This window comes from Muntiacus reevesi, chromosome 3 (genome assembly GCF_963930625.1).
Source record: "Muntiacus reevesi chromosome 3, mMunRee1.1, whole genome shotgun sequence".
Lineage (NCBI taxonomy): Eukaryota > Metazoa > Chordata > Mammalia > Artiodactyla > Cervidae > Muntiacus > Muntiacus reevesi.
Window position 1 is genome coordinate 225,775,905 of NC_089251.1, and position 25,384 is coordinate 225,801,288.

General features: G+C 42.3%; 1 protein-coding gene across 1 annotated transcript; it reads right to left on the bottom strand.

The window, feature by feature from the left end:
* Positions 1-1,296: 1,296 nt before the first annotated feature.
* On the bottom strand, positions 1,297-22,578 carry RND3 (Rho family GTPase 3). Its single transcript, XM_065931517.1, has 5 exons — positions 22,168-22,578; positions 21,599-21,686; positions 8,805-8,914; positions 5,175-5,309; positions 1,297-3,343 (listed from the first exon to the last, which is right to left on the bottom strand). Exons 1-5 carry the CDS (start codon positions 22,315-22,317, stop codon positions 3,092-3,094), a joined length of 735 nt encoding a protein of 244 aa, XP_065787589.1. The 5' UTR covers positions 22,318-22,578; the 3' UTR covers positions 1,297-3,091.
* Between the last annotated feature and the right edge of the window lie 2,806 nt (positions 22,579-25,384).

Here is a 25,384-nt window from a genome sequence, read left to right on the forward strand (position 1 = left end):
GGTCATGCTTGCTAGATCCTTGGTTTTCTCTGCTTTGTGTTTCTGAGAATTATTCTCAAGCAAGTCAGTACAGCTCAGGTTTCTAAAGCCTTTTATAGAGATGTGGATGGACCTGGAGTCTGTCATACAGAGTGAAGTCAGAAAAACAAATATTTTAATGTTAATGCATATATGCAAAGTCTAGAAAAACGGTACAGATGAACCTATTTGCAGGGCAGGAATAGAGACAGATGTAGAGAAGGGACATGTGGACACGGGAGGAAGGGCAGAGTGGCACTAACTGGGAGATCTAGGATTGCCATATATACACTATCATGTGTGAAATAGCTAGCTAGTGGGAAATGCTGAATAACACAGGGAGATCAGCTCGGTGCTCTGTGTTGACCTGGCAGGGGTGGGGTGAGGGGGCAGATGGGGGAGGGACGCCCAAGAAGCAGGGGATATATGTATACACATAGCTGATTCATTGTACAGCATAAACTTAATGCATTATAAATAATGTTCCAATTTAAAAAAAAGCCACAAGGACGTAGTTTTTATATGAAATGACTTAACTGTGTAGAGATAGCTGAATTTTCCTAAATAGCTGTGAGATACACACATGGAGTATATTTGAACATTTCTGTAAAACTTGCATGTAAGAGTCTCAGCTAAAAGACTGGGTTCATGGGCCACCATGTCTCTCTTGATCCTAAGCTTTTTCATGCTGATGTTACAACTTCCAGGTCACTGAGGAAGCCTGAATTACGCTGTTTTGTGTTATTTAGAGATGCTGCTACCATAAATAAGGCTTTTTTTTTTTTTTGCTGTTTTCTTTAAAGCAATAGCTGAGTCCTGGGTCATCTGCACAACAGGCCTCTGTGAACAAGAGCACACCTTGTAAGGTGGATGCTGGATTAGGAATTGAGGCTTGGGGCTACACAGGTCACAGAAGCAAACTAGCCCTATTATCAGAATTAACCTGGGCCCTGAGACTGCATCATACTGTTACTACTGAAGGGTTGAAGGAAATCCCCATATTTTCTATGAATTAATCCTAGGCAGTATGGTGGCTCTGTTTATGATCAAATTACTCATTCTAATTACACTCCACTTCCTTCTCGAGACTTGAAATCATCATAAAAAACTTTTATATACACAGATGTATCTTCCCCCAAGAAATTCCAACTTCTGCCAAGAAGCAAATAATTCCAAGGCCTACCCATCCAGGAAATGTGAGGCCAGATTCTGTAATCAACTCTATTAAAGAAAAATAAACAGCTAAATCAGGAAGTTGGTAATGAAAGGCAGCTCACATTTTGACAAAGACATGGTTACTTTTTTATTTGAAGAAACAAAAAAAAAGTATGTTTTAATAAATACTGCAGAAACATTGACCAAACAAACATACAAAGTGACTTCAACATTTAAAAAACTGCAACGAAAGTTCTGCTTTATAACAGTTATAACTTATTTTCTTTTTACAATATTTAAATACAGAAAGCACTTGCCAGCTATTTCGTAATACTGCCCAAAGCATAATGCTGCATTAATCAGAGCATATCATGTTGGTAAAATGTCTGTATTTCTTGGGGAAAATGACTGGAATGGTATTTTCTTGCAGAGACAAAACAAAGTGCTTGTAAGACACAGACTGAGTGTTGTAATTACCTTAATCTCCTCTCCTGCCACAACTGAATGGGAGCTTCAACACTTCAAAAATGAAGCTTTATCATTGGAAAGAAAGCTCGTTTTCAACAAGCGGCAACAATAAAAAGGTCGGATCTAGTTTCTTCTCTGAAAAGAAGCTCTAAAAGCAACTGGTCAAAAAATATCTGTAAACTATTTTAAAGGCTGATTATTTTATGTAACAATAGTGATCAAGTATGGAACACGGCCTTGGCAGAATCTGATTAAGTGAGGTTTAGCAATCACTCTCTAGAAATGCCATAGGATAGTGTAGGACTGACATTACATAATTTTCCTCTAAGGATTCTCAAAAGCTTGGAACAGAGGGCCATTCTTATCATGTTCATTGAAAGATATTGAAATAAGCCAACTGATTATCAAATGTTGCCAACTTTGGAGCTTCATCCCAAAATAGGCCTTTTGCTTTGTACTTTTGGTCTCTTACATCCAGACAACTTAACTCACAAACTGTGCTTTCTGCTACTATCCTTCATTCGTTATCTCATCAGGTGAAAATATCAACAGTACCTACATTTTTTCCCCCTTGGATCATTCTATGATGTCATACCAAGACACCTTTTATTTGACGTTGCATTTTTATCAATGATGGCAAAAAAAAAAAAAAAAATCACACACCCTCTTTTCTAAACAGCACACAGAAATATCACATTGAGCAATTTACCACTTTTTAATGACAATCACAAGGATGAACAGAACCATCAGACTGAATAAAAATTGACACTTTTCTTCTAGTTGACCTATTCAATCTTTGTAGTGTTGGTCTCCACACCTCGCAACACTGCAAAAGCCTTCCTTGAGAACCATCTGGCTCAGCTCTCTTCAGGACAGCAAGATTTCAAAGCCTCACCAACTTTCCTCTGGATATCCCATGGGTCCTGATACAATTTCCATTTTAATGATGAGCTAGGAGAAAATTAGATCACATCCTCTAGAAAACTAAATGCTAAGGTCACAGTGCCAGTTCCCCAATGAGGATGGTTTATTAATATATACTTTTTTGTAAAGGAGATTAAAACACTTAAAAATTAAATCAAAGTAGAGATCCGTGAATAGAATGTAACAAAGAAAACAAAAATGCAAGCACCATTCAGAGTGTGATTTTTCTTCTTGGAGGTACTCGCATTCCTCTTCTTCAACCTCTAGCCCATCTGAATCTCTCTTTTTTGGCATATTTTTCAAGTCACATTTCAAAACTCTTCAATGAACTCACTTCCCACCACTTGTTCTACATGCCAAATCTAAGGACAGGATTCCAAAAAGATGAACAATCCTTCCAAACGCCTCCTAAGCCTCCAGAACACATGACTTTGGCTGTGCACTTTGTTCAGACTTCACCATTCTGTTTTGTTGGTGGTGGTTTTTACATTTAATTTCCTTGTCCTCATAAAAAATAACCGGAGATTCACATCACAGTACAACTCTTGGCTTTGTCCTTTCGCAAGTCTGTAGCCACTGCCGAGAGTTCTGGTCTGCTAGGCATATGTGAAATCCGCTTTGTCGCCCTCTGCGATTTGTTCCGCTTAACGTTTTTATTTGTCTTGTTTACACATGCCAAGGTGGCCACGTGAAAAATGTCTCTGACGCTATTTTCTGACTGTAAAGCTGAGCATTCAATGTAAGTAGCTGCTCCGATCTGTTTGGCCATATTTGCTCCCTGTGAAGCAAAAGGGATTGTGATCAGCAATAAGTCTCTGGGGAAAGTTAGAAAGTATATTCCAATACCTCAAAATTATAATGCATCACAAAATGTTTCTAATATGTAAATGAATTTTCTAAGTATTGATGAAAAAATCTTTTTTAACATTTTAACTGCCTTCTTTATTATTTCATAAATATTTCCAGTCAAGGACCAGTCTTAAGATGTTCAATTGTCATCACTCAGTAGGCACTGCTAGACTTCCCAGAGGTGCTAAAGGCTGGTGTAATGACACTGGGTTATCAATAAACAGCCCAATCATCAAGTAGTTAGTATGGGGTGTTGCCAGGAAGTAGAAGTCTTAGGAGGTGATTTATCTTCACTACCAACTATAACCTAGGGTAACTAGACACTTAGGTCTTCCAAGTTACAGCAGAGTATAGAATTACCCAGAGAATCTTACTGCTAGAAAAGAGTGAAAAAGCTAAAGACCATGGATGTAAATGCTGCATTTTTCACACAGCTCTGGGAGAGTCATCTGGCTCTTCCAGCCTATTTCAGCACCGCATGGGGCACTCAGCTTTTCTTTCCTAAGTGTAAATGGCACTCGTGGAGTAGGAAACAGCAATCCACTCCAGTATTCTTGCTAGGAAAATTTCATGGACAGAGGAACCTGGTGGGCTACAGTCCATAGGGTCGCAAAGAGTCAGACATGACTGAGCAACTGAGCACACGGCACTCAAGGCTAATAGGTTGTACAAAAAGCAGCCATAAGAGAATTTAGAATCAGTTTTGAAACTTACATGATTAAAGGCCAAAACAAATTGAGGAAAGGAATAATACAGTTATACATCTATAATTTAGGAGACATAAAATATGTAATTTTTAAATGTGGGCCAGGCAACAAGGGGACCCAAGAAGAGCATGTCTACATCAAAATAACTTATTTAAATAGCCAGAGTTGTGTTAACTGGAATGAAGGACAAAGAAGACCACAGTATGATTGGTCAAACAATGAATCAATAGAATTCTAGCTATTTCAACATGAACTCTCTTTAGAATTTGGTTGTAAGTTTTAAGAGAATGAACTTCTGAAACTAATCCTCCTCCTTCCTAAATACTTGGGGGAAATGCCTGCAGGAATGATGAAACTCTAAAAGACGGTTTTGGGGGGTGCTCTAGTTTACTGACAATGGCCTTTTGTAGTATTTTATTATGTGGCTGAGTGTAAAATAAGATTAACTCTCTTTAAGAGTATTACTGGTTTTGGCCACATTCTCTCTTAAATCTTTTTAACTTTAAACCCAGTGAGAGTTGCAGAGAAATACAAAGGGCTGAATATGAGCCACTGTTTCTGTCCTCAAGTAATCAAGTGTCACATGATTCTTCTGCTGAATGACAGAACATTTTACAGGATTTTCTCTCAAATTTGCCTTATGTATACATGTACACATATGAATCCTTACACAGTCAATTGCTCAACCAATGTTGGAAAGCTTCTTGAGAAACTCACAATCAAAATATCACCATAATTTTGGCCTAACCTCATCCTGGACCGCTTTGGGGCTCACTGCATGCACAGTTTTTACATTAATCTGAGCAGTGGACTGCCAGGAAGGGGCCTGGACGTTTGCTGAGAAGCCAGAGGCACAGACACACCATCCCCTTTCATCTCTGTTCACAGATGGGCACAGTCTGGACACAGCGTGTTCATTCTCCACCTCAGGAGAGGGACCTGCACTTGGTGGTGACCCTTGCTTGACCCTGTAGAAAAGTAGCTACTTTTTAGTTTATTTATTACAAGTGATGTTTCATTTCTGTCACATGTGCACACTGACTACATACATACCTGGTCATAGGACACCGGTGTCTGCCTGTGATTCGAGAGCTCTACTAACGTACTAACATCTGTGCGAAGATCAGACTTGCAGCCAACCAAGAGCATTTTGGTGTTGGGACAGAACTCCTGGATTTCACCTTTCCACTATGGGGGGAGAAGGAGATGAAGAATTAACAGGGTGCTAGCATCGTACAAGGGAAAACAATTTCTCTACTGGCAGGCACTGGAAACAGGACTCAGAAGGGACGTTTAAAAGTGAGTGTCACCTCAGATGAAGGAGCAAACTTGCAATCATCGGCCAGGTAGATATTAAATGTTACTGCTTTTAAGTATGGATCCATTGTGTGCGTGCTAAGTCGCTTTAGTTGTGTCTGACTCTTTGCATCCCTTTGGACTATAGCCCACCAGGTTCCTGTCCTGGTGGCAGAGGAACCAGGAGAATCTCCAGGCAAGAATACTGGAGTGGGTTGCCATGCTCTCTTCCACGGGATTTTTTCCAACCCAGGGATTGAACCCAAGTCCCTTATGTCTCCTTTATTGGCAGGCGGGCTCTTCACTAGCGCCACCTGGGAAGCCCATGGATCCTTTAGGGAACCATATTATTATCTATAGGGCTTCCCCGGTGGCTCGACAGGTAAAGAATCTGCCTGAAATACAGGAGACGTGGGTTAAATCCTTGTGTAGGGAATAGCCCCTGAAGGAGGGCATGGCCACCCACTCTAGTATTCTTGTTGGAAAATCCCACGAACAGAGGAGCCTGGGTGAGCTATGGTCCATGGGGCCATACAGAGTCGGACATGACTGAAGTGACTAAGCACGTTATTATCTGTTCTCTTTCTCTGTGACTCATTACTACCGTAAGAGACTTGCTGGGTGTTATCAGAAAGTAGCTAAGGCAATTTCTTGATTATCGAGGCATCTCTGAAAGATAAACACAACTTAAGAAAAATTATATATTCTAACAAGTCACTATGTCTTTGGATATGTTCAGCTGGTACTTCCCAGCATGGGAAGAGTCAACACAAGCAGAAATATGCATTCACTGACCCCCACCTAGAAAGACAGAGCAGTCACCCTGCATTGAAATCTCTAGTGAGATTTCAGACACTGGAGATTAGAGTTAATACAGCAGAATCTCCTGCCTTTAAGGAGCTTCCATTGGAGTGGTTGAATCAACAAAGACCATGACATTTGCAAAGGCCCATCTCTTGGGTTATCAGAGAGGCATCTGGTCCTATTGCTCACATGCCCTTGAGTTAGTTTTATGCTACATAAGTTATTAATTTAGTCTACCCCAGCCAGTTGTTTCATGGCCCAACAAGAACTGTTAGAACTTCCAGAAATGGCTGGCAGGGAATTCCAATTGTCCCCTTAGAAGAACAAATGGATGACTTTTTGTGGTTTCATTTCCTCAAGCTGGAGATGACCATCAGGATGGGAGTCAGGAGTTGAGACAGTTCATAGGCGAGCTCTGACATTGAAGAGGAGTGATCAGAGGTGCTGAGGTCAGGAATCTCTGCCTGAGTCTCCCTGCCCACATTCACAAATATGTGTTCAGTGCTCTAAATTCTGTGGTGGTTACAGAGATGATTACAATGTAGCTGTGTCTTCCAGAAAGGAATTCACAAGAGAGGAGGGCGATGAAGTCATGTCTATAATACTACATAAAAGGGACATCTTGCATGAGTAATTTAAGAGATCTCTAGAGGACACCTCTGGATCCAGAAATGTGGGCAATAAACTCTAGCCCAAAGTACACCAGGATACTGAAGGGAGTAATACCTACTTTGCATAAAAGTCCAGGGAATGGCAACCCACTCTCTTCTTGCCTGGACAATCCTATGGACGGAGGAGCTTGGTGGGCTACAGTCCATGGGGTCGCAAAGAGTTGGACATGACTGAGTGACTTTCATTTCACTTTACCTCCTCCCTCCTTTCTCCCTTTTCCTCTCCTTCCTCCCTTTCCCCCCAGTATTATTTAGAGGCATTATTTAGAGGCATCTACCATGTGTTAGACAGCCCTGGAGTAAGAACTAGAAGGTGAATCAGGAAAAAAAAAAAGAATAAGACCTCTCCAGCTCTAAGTCACTCTAACCTCTTTGATATTCAAGGACTTAAAGGATTCAATTAATCTAGGACAACCCATAGCAGGGGTTATCATGAGCCTTAAACTTCACACAAACATAAAACACATTCATTAATATCTCTAAGGCCAAGTCACTCCTCATTTGGTCTTTGCAGACAGAAGCAAAATAAAACAGAAGCAGGGTTTTTCACCATAAATTATGCATAACCCGATACTACATCAAGTAAGAATTTCAGTAAACACACAGCCTCTTTGATCTATAGATGAGCACGAGACAAGCTGCTCTGTCATCCTTCGGCTGTGTGATGACTCTGGCCTCCCATCTAGCAACTGTTCACACGCATTGAAGGCAGGAAAGGCGTATTCCTGCTGGAATCTGACAGTTACATCACTTGTGTAAAGATACAAACGTTACTCAACACTGAAACGAGTTAAAAAACTAAAAAGAGCCTTTCATCTTTCAAGAAATTAGTATTTCCTTGAACTGTGTTTATCATGTTTAGTAAAGAGGTGGGGCTGGGGGGAGGGGTTGATTCACCCTAGAGCCTAATTTCACCACGACACACAAGGCCAGTAGTCAAACATAACAGGGAAAAACAAACTAATAAAAACATACAAAATACAAGGACACTGCTGTGCTCCCAAGCACATCCTCAGCTGAAGCCCGAGTGCATGGAGGAGAAGGGGGCTTTAGAAAGGTTTGACTCTGAAACGTCAGGGCACTCAGGCCAGGACTGAAGAGTCAACTAGAGCCTGCCCCACGCTGGCCCTCAGACAGGCATGTGCCTTCTCCAGCTATCCTGGGGCTCAGTCCTAGGTTGTCTCCTCCCTCCTCTGGCCTCGCCAGGACCAGAGGCCACCTGCAACAGGGTCCCCTCTTCCTGACCTTCCCTGGGTTCCACACAGAGCTTCCTAGGGTCCCCTCGCCATGGACAAAACCTCCCTTACCTTTGTCTCCAGACACTAGCCATGCGATATCATTTACAACCTGTATACAACCACTGTGTTTACTAGCGTACAACAACACCCCAATCACAAGTCACCTGGTCTGGAAACATAGCCCTATTTCTCCCCTATGCATTATATTTCTGTTTCTAATAAATAACATCATTACTGAAATACACGTGTTTTTTTTTTTTTTAAACTAAAACAGCAAGGACTGCATTCATTTCAAGCCCTGAATCGAGGTCAAACATAAACCTGAAAAGTAAGCACAGTCTACAGGTTAATGAAAGAAGGAAAAAAGATGGAAGACACAGTGAACAGTAAATGTATTGTTATTGTTAGCAGCACCACTGCCACCCAAAGTCTAACACAGAGGTTCTTAAGGTATTTTCTCTTTTAAAATAAGATCAAGTGTTAAGCAGGTTCATCATCAAAACTTAGGTCACATATGAGTGGGAACCCTCTTATAATGTGAGAGTGTCCTTTTCAATGTTTTAATTACAGAACATACAGCAGGGTAACTGGAGTGTTTGAGTTGTCAGTCGACCAAATGTTTCTACTTTATATGTAGCCAGTACTGATCTGTGTCATCCCTCCCTAGCACTTACCTTTTTTAGGACACTGTCCAGAGTCTCTGGTCTACTGATGTCAAAGCAAATCAGCACAGCGTCCGAGTCTGGGTAAGAGAGGGGCCGGACGTTGTCGTAGTAGGGAGACCCTGAGAAGCAGCAAAGATACACAAGTTGTCAGATGAAAATCCCCTTTGCCAGTCATGCATGAACTTTGCCCTTTTGAGCTAAATCTTTGGAGGATCCCGTGGCTCCCATCGCCTCTAATTCTCGGAAAAGAAAGCAAACAAAAGTCGAGTAGTGTTGGGCTGGCCAAAAACTTCATTCGAGTTTTTGTGTAACAGTCATGCGTGCTCTATCACTCACGCGTGTCCGACTCCTTGCGACCCCATGGACTGTAGCCCGCCAGGCTCCTCTGTCCATTCGATTTCCCAGGCAAGAATACTGGAGTGGGTTGCCATTTCCCCCTCCAAGAGATCTTCCTGACCCAGGGATTGAACCCAGGTCTCCTGCATTGCATGGGGATTCTTTACCGTCTGTAACAGTGCTATATTTCTTTCTACAAGACAAGGAAACCTCACTGTTTGACTTAAAATCAAGGGCAGGAGCCAGGATCTTTAGTTCAAACAGTAGAGCCTGAAAGGCACCTGGGTCAAGGGCAGAGCATCTGGAACCCAATGTCCTGAAGTGTAAATCCACCTCTACTCCTGCAGGGGAGGGGCAGGTAGCTTCAGGTCGCTGCTCCTTCAATTGTTCACTCATGAAATGAGGATAACGACAGTACCTACCTTGGATTAAGTGAACCTGGGCAGTGCCCGCACTTAGTAAGAGATCAAAAAGTCTTAACTATGGTTATGGCTGAGCTAAGGGCTTCCCAGATGGCTCAGTGGTGAAGAATCTGCCTGCCAGTGTAGGATACTGGCAGATGTCCCGGAATAGGAAAAGACAATCTACTCTAGTGTTCTTCCCTGGAAAAATCCCATGGATAGAGGAGCCTGGTGGACTACAGTCCATGGGGTCACAAAGAGTTGGACACGACTTAGGGACTGAGCACACACACATGGCTGGGCTATTGCAAGCGGAGTGGTAGGAAGCACCATAACCGGAGCTACTTCTTGGCAAAGAGCCCCAAGTTCAAGATCATTCTGTAAATACAATGGAGGCTGAGGGAGAGAAGAAAAGGGTAGATTCAGCTATGCATAGAGAACCATCGTGAACCTCATCTCGTTCCACCCTGTCTCCAAGTTACAATGAGCCATGACCTTTGAGCATGCTTACTTACACTTATCCCCAAACCCTATATAGACACTTCCTGTTACAGCGAAAGAATGTAATAAATGCCATACTGAATTCTGTCTCTTTTTTACACAGTTCCATCTCTGGGAGTAACACCTAGGATACGAGACAGAGTTAAATCCAGCCTAACTTAAATCCTAAAGCTTCAAGTTACCAGCCAATTAATTTAACCACAGAACCCCCTTCTAATCATATAGGACATTTCTTCTGTTCTTTTAAGAACCCCAAAGGATGCACGATTGCATGAGGCCAATTATAAAATTAAATAAGTTTGTCATGCTATTTATTTTTTTTGAAAAATCATTTTCAGTATACTGACATTGCACAAGCACAACAGAAAAATAATTTTATATCTATATATATATCATTATGTTATATATCATATATATATAAAATTGACTCCAGGATAGAGGAAAAAAACCTAAGCTACCAGTCTTTTTGAAACCCAATTTCATTTTGACATCACCTTCCATTTTTAGCAGAAAAACACGACATGTTGTCCCCTGATAAATCAAAACTTCAAAAGTCAAAGACAGGGAAAGCGAAAGACTAAAGAGGCGTTTCAAATAATCTTTTAAATTTCTATCAAACAAAAATTTTCAGGAGGCTGCTCGTGAGATGTCGAAGTTACTTTGTGTGGTTAGGGTGCACCATTCTCTTCTCACAGGATATGGTGGGTGCCCAGTATCCACTAGTTAACCCCAATAATGCGGTGGCCTTTTCACCAGCAGTGACAATTTCAAGCCAGGTGTGTCTACCAAGTCAAGAAGAAAGGAAATGTTCTAGGCATAAGGAAGGAAAGTGTGAATAAACACAGACCAACCAAAGCCAGAATCAGTCCTGAACTGCAGCAGTTCCTTGCCCACATCTGGAATCAGGACCCTGATGAAGCAGAGACTGATAATAGAAAGGTATAAAGGTATTTTCCCAAAGTTTAAAGGCTTTACAGCTAAAAAAAAAAAGCAATCAAGCCATTTTAAACGATAAGACTTATTAGAATAAGGCTGTTTCTGAAAATGACACGCTACAGCTGCTGCCTTTTCAGTCAATCAAGGAAAAAAAAATCTGAGGTTGAGAGAAAAATTCACAAAGACTCCATTAACTTCAACATTTCTGAGAGAACTCAGAAGCGAGATGGCTTATCACTCTACACAGACACACTGAGATTTCCATATTTGCTCTGTGAAGTTCAGACTTTCTCAACCGCAGCTTCTGTTTCCGAGTCCGAAGTCTAACCTGGGTACAGTTTCTGCCATAAACATTGGGGGAATCTCTTTTTCCAAACATGGAATCAGAAAATTCCAGATCCTAGGGTGGGAATTCAAATACCAGACACATACACGAGAATTTCCTCTGCTCTGCCAAAGTTAGCAGGAGATGACTTGACCCCAAATCCAGAAAGTCCCAGCGTTGCAACAATTCAGACTGTCAGAAGCCTAATTAGGCTTCAGAAATCTCCTTTCTTGGAAATCACTCCCACTGGGAAGAAAGCTCTGTGGTTACTTTCCCGTCTCCAGCTCACCTGAGTCTCCAGTTCATCTGAACTTTGGAGGACAGAAACTTTGACTGAGATGAAAGCAAGTAGACACTCCTAATCTCTGATCTAAGTAAGACTGTTACAAAACAGTGAAAATCATCTCTTCCAAACACAAATTAAGGAATGACAGTTGGAGAATTACAAAGGTACTAAAACAGAGTAATTAAAATCCAAACTACAGAGAAAATCCAGAGGAGTGGTTTTAACTTCTAAGCCACCACATGTCTGCAGAGACGACCTTGCCCTCCTTTTTGTGTATTGGGTTTCCCGCCCCCTCCCATTTTAAGGCCACAAAGGGAATGTGGCTTTGTCTTCAGGCCTCCTTCACTCCTGGAGACACCGGCTTCCTAGAATCAAGGAAGCAGTCTCCAGGGCTTAGTGGTGGTGTTGTTTAGTCGCTCAGTTGTGTCTGACTCTTGCGACCCCATGAACTGTAGCCCGCCAGACTTCTCTGTCCATGGGCTTTCCCAGGCAAGAATACTGGAGTGGGTTGCCATTTCCTTCTCCAGGGGATCTTCGCAACTCAGGGATCGAACCCATGTCTCCTGCTTTGGCAGGCGAATTTGTTACCACTGAGCCACCTGGGAAAAAGCCCCCTGTGCTTATTGATTGTACACAAATATCTAAAAAATGTAGACATTGGCCTGACTTTAAAATAAATGAAGTCTGCAACTTAAACCACATTCTTATGGAGGTTTGATTCTGCTTTTGTTTTTATTGGGTTTCATATTTTGAATGAAAACCCACATGTAAAAAATACATAGGTTAAGGTTCATGAGAAATAAACCACCTTGCTTGTTGAGGTTCAGAAGTCATTTTTAAGAGCTTTAATAAGATCTAATTAGGAATGACACTTTGATCTGTCCTATTACTTTTGCTAATGAACAGTGCTTTTAGATAAACCAGAGTGCCCAAAGGTAGTAATAAAACTGATCTCCACATTTATTAGTTATAAGCATAATTTGCCTAACCACTAACCACAAGAATAATTTGTCATTGAAAATAACAAGATCACTTATTTATTATAAGTCTTGATAAGGCAAGGTTAAAACTTTTTTTGAATAGAAAAATCCACGGTCGCCTTTTTTTTCGAGTAAAAAGGAAAACTGATATAGATTAAAAAAACAAACAAACAAACTGTTCTGCCAGGAAGAATCTAACAATTCATCAGCTAAGCAGAACCTTCAGGGGAAAAGAAAATATCCAGTTCAACTTGCATGTTCTTGCTCTATGTTTAAGCACCTGGAATTCTTGCCTATTAAGCCAAACTACTGCGCAAAGCAAGGAGGAAAAGCCAAGCTTAAGAGCACACAGTGTCATCACAAGCATGAGTGGAATAACTTTCCAGCCAAAAAAAAAAAAAAAAATGAAGAGGAATTCCAGGAATGCCCCTGTGAAGTGAGAAGCAATACAGGGAGGTAGAAGTGACCCCAAAGAAAGAAGCAGAAAGTAAGCTGATGAGACAGGAACAGTAGTTGCCCCTCCTCCTCCATCCCATCAGAAATGTCTTAAAGCATTCTGTTAAGCCAAACAGGAAAAGATTAACTTCTACAGATTCTTTATTTTAAATAAAGAAGCATGTAAAAAACTTCCAAGGTAGCTATAGAACTAAACACAGGGCAAGAAAGAACACTGAATGATTTTGTCTTATGCAGAAAAGCACCAAACTTCAGGGCTTCCCTGGTGGCTTAGATGGTAAAGAATCTGCCTGCAATGCAGGAGACCAGGGTTCAATCCCTGGGTCGGGAAGATCCCCTGGAGGAGGGAATGTCAACCCACTCCAGTATTCTTGCCTGGAGGATTTCAGAGGAGTAACCTGGTGGGTTACAGCCCATGGGTCGCAAAGAGTCAGAAAGGACTGAGTGACTAACACTTTCTTCTTTAACCATTTCAGTTAGTCTAGGTACTGAGCTTTGCTGGTTGAATAAAACTTTCTCACCATGTGAAGTAGGCTTCATGCACATGGTAGCTCTGATGCAGCGTTTCTCTTATACTTTGTGTAACTTTTAAGTACCCAGCACTACTCCAAGGTCCTTTCTACTTAAGCGTCAGATCATCAAAGGGAAACTTTCAGAAAATTCCGCACTGTAGACAAACAAGGACACTACATGTGCAAAACGTGTCCCCAAACCTCACAAGGACCAAGCTTTGCAGGGCGAAGACTGCAACAGAGCCCTGTGAGGTTCTCTGAGTTTCGGCAGTTTGGCAAACATCAGCAAAGTTCTAAAAGGCTTCTGAATTTTCAGGTCTACCCATCCTTGTCTTCAAGATCATTAATTCTGGGCGAGAGCAGTCTTTCCAGCCCAAGAATAGTCACAAAGTGCCTCACCCAGAAACTGCTTTTGCAGATACATACCTGTCTGCTTAAGTCATCTCTTCACAAAGATAGAACACACCATATATGTACATAATTAAACGTATATGTTTGAAGATTAATGCCCAAAAGGGAGGCTTTGTGGAACCTTTTGCAAAACCAGTTCAAACACTGGGAAGCTTTATAGGAGCTTGAGAACTGAAAACTCATCTAGTTGAATATTTCATTAATACAACTTCTTTAAAAGTAATACTTGAATCTTAAATTGAGAAACTTCACTTTCCCCCATAAGAAATCCCTACCTAGAACAATAAAATCAGGAATACTGCATATTTTGGGCAGAGGAAACACATTTGCTTTCAGTACTTTTTTGTGACTAAGAGAATATCTGTACCCAACAGCAGTTACCATGCGGATGAACTGCCCAGTTATTATAAGATTCTATTTCCTCATGCCATCTCCACTTAAAGAGTAAAAGCTCCAATCAGCAATCATCTCAGGAATGTGAATCAAGTCCAGGCAGAAACTTTGGTCTGGCTCAGTTTAAGACTGTTGAACTCTTTTATTCCAAGCAGTTTATACTACAAGTATCATGTCCTCAAACATGCAACAAGTATTCCCAGGAAGGATATTTTGTTTATTCTATAGGTTCAGATCAACAGAAATTATAAACAGATTTTATGAAAATTTGGGGGGCATTTCTCTATGGCTATAAAAACAGAATCAATATTTTCAGTTTTGGGGAACAATGTAGATACGTAGTTGTATGGAAAGTCAAAGAGGTAGAATAAGACTGCTATTTTTGAGCTTTAAATAAAGGTTTAGGGTTAAAATCCCAATCTTACTGAGATACTTTAAAAATATAAGAACCAAAATATTTTACTTAAAGTGGAACTATAGCAAATCACAGAGCTTTTGGGAGAAGAGCAGATAGGTATACATCTAAAAATATTATGTTATTATTCAGTAACAACCCATGAGTGAAGCTGCAATACCACATACTATGTCATCATGCTTGTTTTTCAAAAAGTCCAACTCCTGGCTGGACTTGTGAGGCAGTTTACCTTTGTGCCACTGAAATTCCTGTTTTGTCAAGAGGGTCTCTGAGTAAGGCTGCCAACATATAGTGGCTGACATTTAAAGGGCATCAGATAAGGGTGGCGACACAAGCAATTCATTTGGCACAGCCCACCAGGCACCATGAGCTAACTGGAAGACCTATTGGTCCTTGGTGTTATATCCACATGCAAAAGAAGTAGATTAATAAGGAAACATCTGGTTATTACAGGTGGCATCAGAATGACCAATCTGGATACCTCACCAAAAATGTGCAACTTAGCAAGAAAACAGATTTAGACAGATATAAACTTTGAAAGAGAATTTATGTATTTTTCTTTCTTTCTTTCTTTTGATCTATAGTTTAAACAGAAACCATTGCATAGTAGACAGTTCTCCAAATATAGTTTTAGGTAATTTTTATCAGATATCACCATCCTAACTCAGAGCTGTTTTGTCTTAACCCACATCTCTTGAGTTTCAGGAAAAAATTCAAGTTAAGAGTCAAACCTGGCTTTGAAATCCTAAGCTCCTAGAGCTTATTACTACCTTATGATCTAACTAGTTTTGTGCAGTTTTGCTCTTTGATTCACAACACAAGCACCCGCGCTTCTTTGGCTTCTGTGTAAACTCTTCCTTTCTTCCTTTCTCTAAGAAGGTTAACTGAAGTTAAAATTCTTCAACTTTCAGAATCTTGGTTTCCTTGCTAGCCATTTAACATAATAAGCATGTTTTCAAGAGGCAGGGATATTACAGATTTAAGAACTGAGTCAACTTGTTAGAGATAAGACACTGTGGTGGGCTACAGTGAGTCACAAGTCAGAGGCCTTGGGCTGACACTGCAGTCTTCAGCTCTTCTTTGGATCTTCTTGTAAAGTGAGTCCAGCTTTAGAACCTCCCGGCTCACCCTCTCAAGAACAAGTACTCTCAGGGCAGGCACTGTCTTAGCCAGGTTCTGCACCACCCTCTTCCAGCTCCCACAACATTTAGCAGAGTTCAGGCACATAAAAAGCTCTAAAAAATGTCTACCAGTTTCAATTATTTATCTAAGTACTGATGTGTTAATTTGCCTATTAAATGACAAAAAAGGGACCAGTGACCCTTTTGACTTTTGACACTGCTTTTCTGGATTAATTAATTATATACTGATTGCACTGCTGACATTCGCATCCCAGTTAAGAAATATTTCAAAAGTGCTTATCATTGAGACCATTCTTCAAACCTGATGCATAATCTACAAGCATAACAATATAGATTTATGGATGTAGAGGAATTTGTCCTCAAAGTCAGGTCATGAGTAATCAAGAGTTTCCTCTCTTACCTTTTCCTTTAAGTATAAAAGTTAAAGAATATTATCTTTCCTGTTAATACTGCTAAAAACTAGGATAGGAAGTGTTAACTTTAGCACTCATGGCCTAAAAGAACCTTGTATCAGGACAGGATTCAAAGAAGTGCACAGGAGTTATTGTGGGGGAATATTAGCAGCTAAATTGAGTATTTTAAAAACTAATAATATGCCTTAGATAAAATGTGCATTACCTTGCCCTGGTTAAAAGCTGAAATGAATGATTATTACTCCCTACATCACATGTCCTGAAATTACATTGCAATCAAATCACTTAGGAAAAGATATGGTGATCCTTAAATGGTGGATTTCTATTATTAGTAGGCACTGGCTCCATGCTACAAATTGCTTCTATGCTTGGCGAATGTGGCCAAGAATCTGAAGCACAAGACTACTTTGGTCTCATCACATCAAAATGTTGAAACCATTACCCATTGTTTTACAGAAACTCACTGAGTGAATTGAAAAACCAATAGGAGCATTTCTGCAACTTTTAATCAAAATGCTTGTCTTATCATCAATAAAAAGTGAATATTACTCATTAAAATAAAGAAATAATAGACCTATGTCTGAAGACTACCTTTAAAATCCCCCCCTTTAAGAGGAAGATTCACAATGCTGTTTTATTTATAAGAAGGCTTTGCTTCCTGGGTTTTCCTTTTTACATTGTTTTTGGAGTATGGTGTGATTGATAATAGTGTTAATAGTGATAATAAGTATGTGGAGTATAGTGATTGATCATGTGTCAGTTTCAAGTGTACAGCAAAGTGAATCAGTTACACATATATCCAGGACTTCCCTAGTGGCTCAGATGGTAAAGAATCTGTCTGCAATGCAGGAGACCGAGGTTCAATCTCTGGGTCAGGAAGATCCCCTGCAGAAGGGAATGGCAACCCACTCCAGCATTCTTGCCTGGAGAATTCCATGGACAGAGGAGCCTGGTTGGCTACAGTCCATCGGGTCACAAAGAGTCAGACACAACTGAGTGCTAACACTTCACTTCATAGGTATATCCACTCTTTCTTGGATTCCTTTCCCATATAGGCCATTAGAGTATTGAATAGAGTTCCTTGTGCTATAGATGGGTCCTTGTTGATTGCCTATTTTATTTAGAGTAGCATTATAGGTCAATCCCAATCTCCCCATTTATCCTGTCCACCCTCCATACCTCCTGGTAACTGTTTTTCTACATCTGTGACTCTATTTCCATTTTATAAATAAATTCATTTGTATCATTTTTTAAAATTCCACATATAAGTAATGTCATTTGATATTTGTCTTTCTGTCTGACTTACTTCATTCACTCAGTATGACAGTCTCTTAGGTCTATCCATGTTGCTGCAAATGGCATTTTGTTCTTTTTTAGTTTAATAAAATTCCATTGTATATTGTACCACATCTCCTTTATCTACTCCTCTGTCAATGGACATTTAGGTTGATTCCATGTCCTGGTTACTGTAAACAGTGCTGCCGTGAACACTGGAGTGGACGTATCTTTTCAAATTATGTTTCCTTTTAGAGAGGCTGAAATAACTTTACGCAGCCATAAGACACCAACTGGCAAATTGCCGCTTGTGGTTGCTTTAACTAGTGTGTGTGCTGGGGGCAGCTAGAAGCATTTTCTACCTGAGGAGGACCCAGGGGATCTATCAACTTCAGGGATGCCTGACAAGGGAAAGCCACAGCAACCGGATGAAAAGGGCACTTGGGTTCAAGAATCTGACAAAATCGGCTCATCACAGGTTGCATACGGGCCACACTAAGGGGAAAAACTCCTTCTCCCAGCTCTCTGCCGTACCTGGGTGTATGACCCTCAGCAGGTAGAACAATATTTGAATTAAAACTATTATCTCTAAAGCCTCAGAGAGGGCCTGCACATAGTAGGTGCAGAAAGAAAGGGGAGAGAGTCTCCTAATATCTGGTAGGAGGCTAAGCAAGATGTGAACGCCATTGAAAGAACAAAGTTGATGTCATCACTCTCCCTATGTAAGAGAAGTTACATGCCTCCTTTTTCCTCTAACTTTCATAAAGTTCTAGAAGGAGAAAACTTTCCTCCAGAGTTAAATTGATAGCAGTTGGAAAAAATAAATGTAGCAAGGGGCATCAGACATATACAGTTATTTTCACAACCTGAACTAAACAAATGTCTTAGTGGGCAAAGAAAATGTCAAATGTTTATCAAAAAAAAAAATCATCCTATTCAGAAATGTGCCATGAAAGGCTTGAGATGAAACGAAAAACTGTTAATGATTAGTTGCTGATGAAATGACTCTTGTTACATTTATTTCACTCATGAATGATAAACCATTTTTGGTGGAAGTAGTCTATTCTTAGAATCCAAATAGTGCTTCATGACTGTGTTTAATTAACTCACACTTCACCTCACAAACAACATAATGGGATTTTAAATAATTCCCTTATGCCTTTTTTCCACTATAGATAAATCTCTATCTAAATTTGCCCTAAGATTGCATTACTGGATAAATTTTCAGTATGATATTTTCTTAATCACAGGCTTTTCAAACCTTCACATTTTAGTTAAATACACATATGTTTTGTTTCATTAAATAAAAATACAGTGATTATTTCACAACAGACTTCCTTTCAGGTAATTATTTTAATCTGATGAAAGGCAATGTTTATAGTTGCCATTCTTTGTGCACAGGTAATTCAGTGATGATAAATGTCAGGGAATCTCATCTCCTTGGAAACGACGCATATGATTATTCATTTGTTCATTCAACAGATTTTACTGGGTGACTACTGTGTGCAAGGTATGATGCTATGTGTGCAGAGACAACAAACGGTAGAGTTTGGATTAAATATTTGAAACTATCTGAAGTGGTATTTATCTGCACATGTGAAGCATAGCCTCCAACTATAAACTGCCTACATTCTGTTTATTTCCTAGCCTTTGAAAAGCATGTGCCTTTTTTCTCTTAAAAAAAAAAGTCAATTTAGCCCTTTGGGCGCCTAATTTAAAATCTCCTTTGGTGGTCCTGTGACTCTTGAAGCTTGAGACAAGGAAGGGGTAAATAACTCAACATTCCTTTAAGGTTACCCATGCCCCCTCCCTGCCCAAATGGGACTCCTTCCTAAATCCACCAGGAAGCAGTGGCTCTGTTCAGAATCTGGCTGGCTTCATGTGTGGTGAAAACTAGAGCGTGGGATGCCAGATCCACTGGGACTAAGAGCTGAAGCCAACCAACATCAGTGAAACAAAAAGATTTGCCTGTCCGGTGACCCAAAGCCAAGAAGTCTACAGCTAGGAATGATCCTGCACATTATTTGCTTCTGCATCCTTTTCTCAGATGATGAAATAAGACACAGGGAAGGAGAGAATAATCCGTACCCAGATATCAGTGTAAGCAGTAGCTTAAAATCTAAACATAGCTCTTGTATCAAAGACCGAATCAGACTCACAGACCCCCATGTCTAAATCACTCTTATCTTGCATTAGGTCCAAACAGACTGGGAGAGGGGGGTGAGTGTTGGTTTTAATTATTGGTACCATACCAGCTGTCCTGCCCACGAGGCATAACAAATACCATGATATATCTGGTAATTGGAGTCCATTAAGAACTAGGCTGTGTACAAATCTGACGGTGGAAATGACTGAAACAAGCATTCCGTCCATCACCACCTTCCCGATAGTTTTGAGAGTGTGTGCAACCCTCAGCATAAAATCCGGTGAGGTCTTGGTTCTGCTACACTTGGCGAGGCTCCAGGAAGAGCCCCCGACTCTCCAGGGAAAAACAAAATCAGCGCATCTTACTGCAGCCCTCGGAGCACCTGGCAACAACCGTGAGAGGCGCTCGCGCGAGACGTCTCACTTGCCTTTGTGCGGGGACTGCCTCTGGCGACCCTGTCAGTCTGGCCTCTTCCTCGGGCTCTCTAATCGCCTCCGTCCCTCCGGGGCTCCGCAGGTTACAGCCCGGGGCGGTGGGAAGCTCGCACAGCCCAGAAGCATCTACGCCTGGCCCCGCCCAGCTGAGCGCAGGTCCACCTCGCGGGCCTTCCCCGCCCGACAGTCAAGCCTGCGTGCTGGCACTTGCGCGCTCCTCCCCGCCAGTTTCACCCAGGATTTGGCTCTGTTCACCCGCAGCAGCCCAGCTCCCTGCTAAACTCCTAGACCTAAGCTCTGGGGCCTTCCCCGGGCCTTCCCGCTGTCTCCTCCTCCTCCTCCTCCTCCAGAGGCTACACCCTTCCCGGAAAAGGCACTCCTACGTCGCCAGGCACCGCAGCAGGGTCGGCGGGTGCCCGGGTTCCAGCCGGCGAGTCTAGGTGATGTTCCCGCCCCCGCCGCGCCTGACCCAGACCGAACCGCTAACATCCGCGCGGGGAAGCTTTCCGTTTCGCGGTGTAACCGGCCCTCCCTATAGCTGCTTGCCAGGTTGGTGCGTGAGTGCGTGGGAAGGCGATAACCCGGCACTGAACCCCAGACACTTGAAAATAATTCACCGTGCCAGTAATTCAACTGGATGGGAAGGTCAAAGGCGAACAGGGCAGCCCGCGGCCTCGCACACTGAAGGGGGGTGATGCAACGGGTTAGGAGGGAATGGCGTGGGCCGGAGGACACCGAGTGATCACGAGGGCGGGGGGAGCTCAGATCTGCAGGTCGGCACCGAGGCGACGCGGGCGGCCGGCAGCGATGAGAGGAGGCCCGGGGACCCCCGCCGGGTGCTGCCCGCGCCGCCAGCGCATTCCTGGCAGTAGGCGTCACGAGCGCCGCGGATGCCTGCGCGCCCCCTACTCTCTCCGCAAGCGCGGAATCCGCACGTAACTGCGTGGCTTCGGGGGTTTTCTGCCACCTCCCACCACCCCCTCGGTGCTCCCAGCCTACCAGCCAAGCAGCAGGTTAGATCCTGGAGGGGCGCTCGCGTCCTCGAGCCAGTTGATACCGACAAGGCGCACACATCCCCCCTAACATTTGGCTACCCTGGCCACCCCGAGAGGACTCGAGCACAGCTCCGCGGGCCAACCGCTCCGCGGACACCCAGCTACAAGCATTTTACACCCCGGGGTCACCCTTCGGGCACGGAGCTTCCTTCTCTTCCCACAGCTATTGCCAGACCCAATATCGTCCCCCTACCCCCATTCAGAAGGGGCAAAATTTTCATCCACCAGGGAATCCCTCGTAAGAAGCAGAGTTAACGGAGGAACGCAGAACGGGCGCTGGCGGGTGTCGAGAGCGTGCCAGAAACGCGGGGCCCCGAGACCGTTTGCGCACCCCCCGAACGCCTGGAAACCCGCCCGAGCGCCACGCGGTCCGATGACTCTCTTACCCGAAGTGTCCCAGAGGCTCAACTCTATTCTTTGTGTGTCGATTTCAAAACTGGCCGTGTAATTTTCAAACACTGTAGGGACGTAATTCTGGATAAAATGGACAGAAGTAAAAAGGGCAAAGAGGTTATCTTAAAATGCACGACAGCCTCAGAACACCCTCTGAAAATCGTGTTTACTCTCCCATTAAAAAACGAAGTGCCCCCAAATCCACACGCACCACATCTCACACTAAACACGCAGATCCTTTCCGAAAGCCCTAACTTGCCTCTCGCCCCACCCGGATCCTCATCCGAATCTCCCAACCCCAGATTCTGCACACATGACCGAACAAGTTTCAGAAGCTAAGAGGAGAATGTGCAAGCGCATCCCAACCCCTCCACGCTTCCACCCCACTTTTCCTTTCCCGGCAACTAACCCGGGCGAAAGTAATAAGCGGTGAGAAAGACGGCTGAAAAGAAAAAAAAAAAAAAGAGAGAAACGGGTGAAGGGTGAAAGCCAGGGGAAACCCACCTCGAGATGGGGATCCCTTCCCCGCCGCCCGCCCGCAGCCCCAGCCGGCCACACTCACTTCGGGGAAGCAGTCTTTGGCGAAGACGTGGAGTAGCGCGGTTTTCCCACACTGACTGTCTCCCACCACTACTATCTTGCATTTCACGTTCTGATTAGGATCCATGATAGATTTACTGGATAATTTCTGGCTGGCTCTTCTCTCCTTCATTGATCTTGTCTTATTTTCTCTTGAAACAGGAATTTTCACTTAAGAGGAAAAAAATATATATATATATTTCTTTCTCTATAAAAAGCAGATATAAAAATAAATCGCAAGGGTGGTGGGAACCCCTGAGGCGCCGCGTGGATGAGGAGAGAGAGCTACAGGAGCAGGCTCGTTACTCTCCTCCAACAAGTTTTATGCCTGACTCCACACGGCGCTTCCCAAGTCCAATTCCGATCCGACTGCTTTGTTTCACGCTCTCTGCGCGGCTTTATACGCCCGGCCTTCCAATCCTCTTTCTCAATGAGAGAAGGAAACTGATCCGCCTCCTCCCCTTTTATGGAGCCTGGGAGACAGCGCCGTCTAGTTACTTGCAGAAAATGTAGACAGTGCGCCCTCTAGGGTGACCATGCGGGATCGATTTCCAGCCCAAGGCTCGGCGACGACTTGAGGACCCCAATGACGCTGTGCTGAAGGTTGGGACTGTCCAAGTCCAGGAGGAAGTGGGGAACGGAATTGTCTGTGTATATTGATTTTGATTAGAATTTCTGGATAAACGTTTTCATGGGGGCTGCTCTACGGAAGCCTTGTGAGCGTTTATGAAAGCAAAAACATTTCTACCCAAAACATCTTTGTAAAACACTGAAAGTAAATCTTGGGTGGGGAAGGGTTAAGTGCTTGTATTTTCTTAGGAAATGTTTTGCATCAGGTATTTAGGCCATGGAACAATAGCTAAGCCAGGTTGTTTCAGATGCCGGAGCTGGCTTGCTCCGGTCACAGCAACAGACTGGCTTTGGAAACCTCTGTTTCAGTGACTCAGGCGGAGAGGGAAAGGTTTGGAAGAGAGGGGAGGGGAAGTTTGTGAGTAGAAGGAAAAAAAGTGGAAGATGATCAGAACTGAGTAACAAAAACCATTGGAAAACTCAATCCTACTACACTAGGGACCTCAGCATGCAAGGTCAGCCATCGCCCCTGTTTCAGTGAGAAGAGGGGATAGGAGGGATTCTGATCCTGCTCTTTAATTCCTTTATCAGTAGTCTCCCCTTCCCTAAACTCAAAGCACCCTTGACTGACCCGGAAACTGCAGATATGCTTAGCTGAAAAATGCAGGTACACCCTACCACTCCCTTTCCACTGCCTCAGCATTCACCCCCCTACCCCCCCCCCCTCGACCTGAAAGTCTCAGAGAGGACTAAAATTAGCCATATATTTGTTCTCTCTTCCCTCTAAAAGTCCTTCTTTACTCATCTTCATTTCCTGTGCTCCAAGTGATCAGAAGGTTTCACCCATTTTTTACAATTTTTTAATTGAGGTATAGCTGATTTCGAATATCATATAAATTTCAGGTATACAACATAAAGATTCACAATGTTTGAAGATTATGCACCATTTATAGTTATTATAAAATATTGGCTATATTCCCTGTGCTGTACAATGTATTCTTGTAGCTTATTCAGTTTATACATAGCCATTTGTATCGCTTAATCCCCTAACCCTATCTTGCTCCTCCCCCATCCTCCTCCCCACTGGTAACCACTAGTTTGTTCTCTATATCTTTGAGTCTGTTTCTTTTGTTATATTCACCAGTTTATTTTTTAGATTTTACATATAAATGATATCATACAACATTTGTCTTTCTCTCTGACTTACTTAGTACAATATCCTCCAAGTCCATCTGTGTTGTTACAACTGACAAAATTTGCAGAGACTTTAGCTATTAAATTGTACTAAGGACATTGGCTGAAAAAAAAGTATAGGTTTCCTGATGGACATTCTAGATTTGTAAATGAGAAGATAAAGTGGAAAACCAGAAAGTTCAGTGTGGGGAGTGAAAAGGCACGATGAAAGATGGTTAAAAGCACAGATATAAGTATCAACCCTAGGACCATGAAGCCTCAGGGGTCTAAGGACTGTCTCTTCTTCCTTTCAGAGCAAAGAAAACTGGAGCTCCCCCAAGGCAGACTAACTCAGACTCGGTGTGTAAGGCTGTGTTCATACACACCCAGAGAACTGACCTACAGAAAAAGGGATTGCTGGCCCTGCTCAGGTTCCTAAAGCAGCGCTAGACAAAGTCTGCTCTGCAGAAAAGGTCCTCACAAAAAGGGTCTTATTTCCCAGTGAGTGGTGGAGACACTATGCCTGTATCACCCCTTGAAGATATACCATGCACTTTGGTATATTACAACAGTAAGAGGCTCTGTAGAAAGGTAGCCTGCCTAACAGAATTTAACCTAACATTCCCGAAAATTATCAAAATATTTACTTGCTTGGGAAGCAATGAACATAGTGGTTGGGAGCAGGAAAACATAAAGAAATTTATCTGTGTGAAGTTGGATGAGTTACTTAACCTCTCAAAGCCTTAATTTCATCATCTGTAAAATCCTAATAGTAATGATGAGGAAATGCGAGTTAAGTTTCCAGGGTAGTTTCTGACACAATAAAGAATCTTCAACCTTACTTTATATGTCACACATAACTCTTATTTGCACTTCTCAGAATTGTTGAACATATCTTGGGAAATTCTGACCTTGTTAATGGACTCACTAATTGGCGCTAAGAGAATAGATTTTACCCCCACGTTTTTTTTTTCTCAGAGTTTTAACTTAGGAAGTTGCTTCTTTCTGGAGGTATGATTTGACCTTCCACATTTCTGAACTGATGAAGTTTATGTAGCTAAACTTCTCTAACTAACAATAAATTATGAATTATTAGTACTTGGCTGACAGTAAGATGACCATGTAATTCATCATATATGCTGGGAGAATTTGAGAGCAAAAGGAGGTACTATTGATGGTCAGAACAACAGCTGTAAATAGGATCTGGCCTAGGCAAAATGAAAGACCTAATCACTTTAATGAATAATCTGGAATCACAGACCAATTTTGGAAATCAGGTGACCTGAATTTCTAGGAATCTGCCAGTTACTGAGTGAAATTTAGCGGCTGTGTAATTGAGTAGAAACCCAACTGCCAGAAGTCACCAGGCTTCAAATTTCTTTAGGAAAGAATTCTTTAGGAAAGAAAAAGAAAAGTCTTAACTTTGAGTCTCCACTGTTCAGTGTGTAGTAGATACT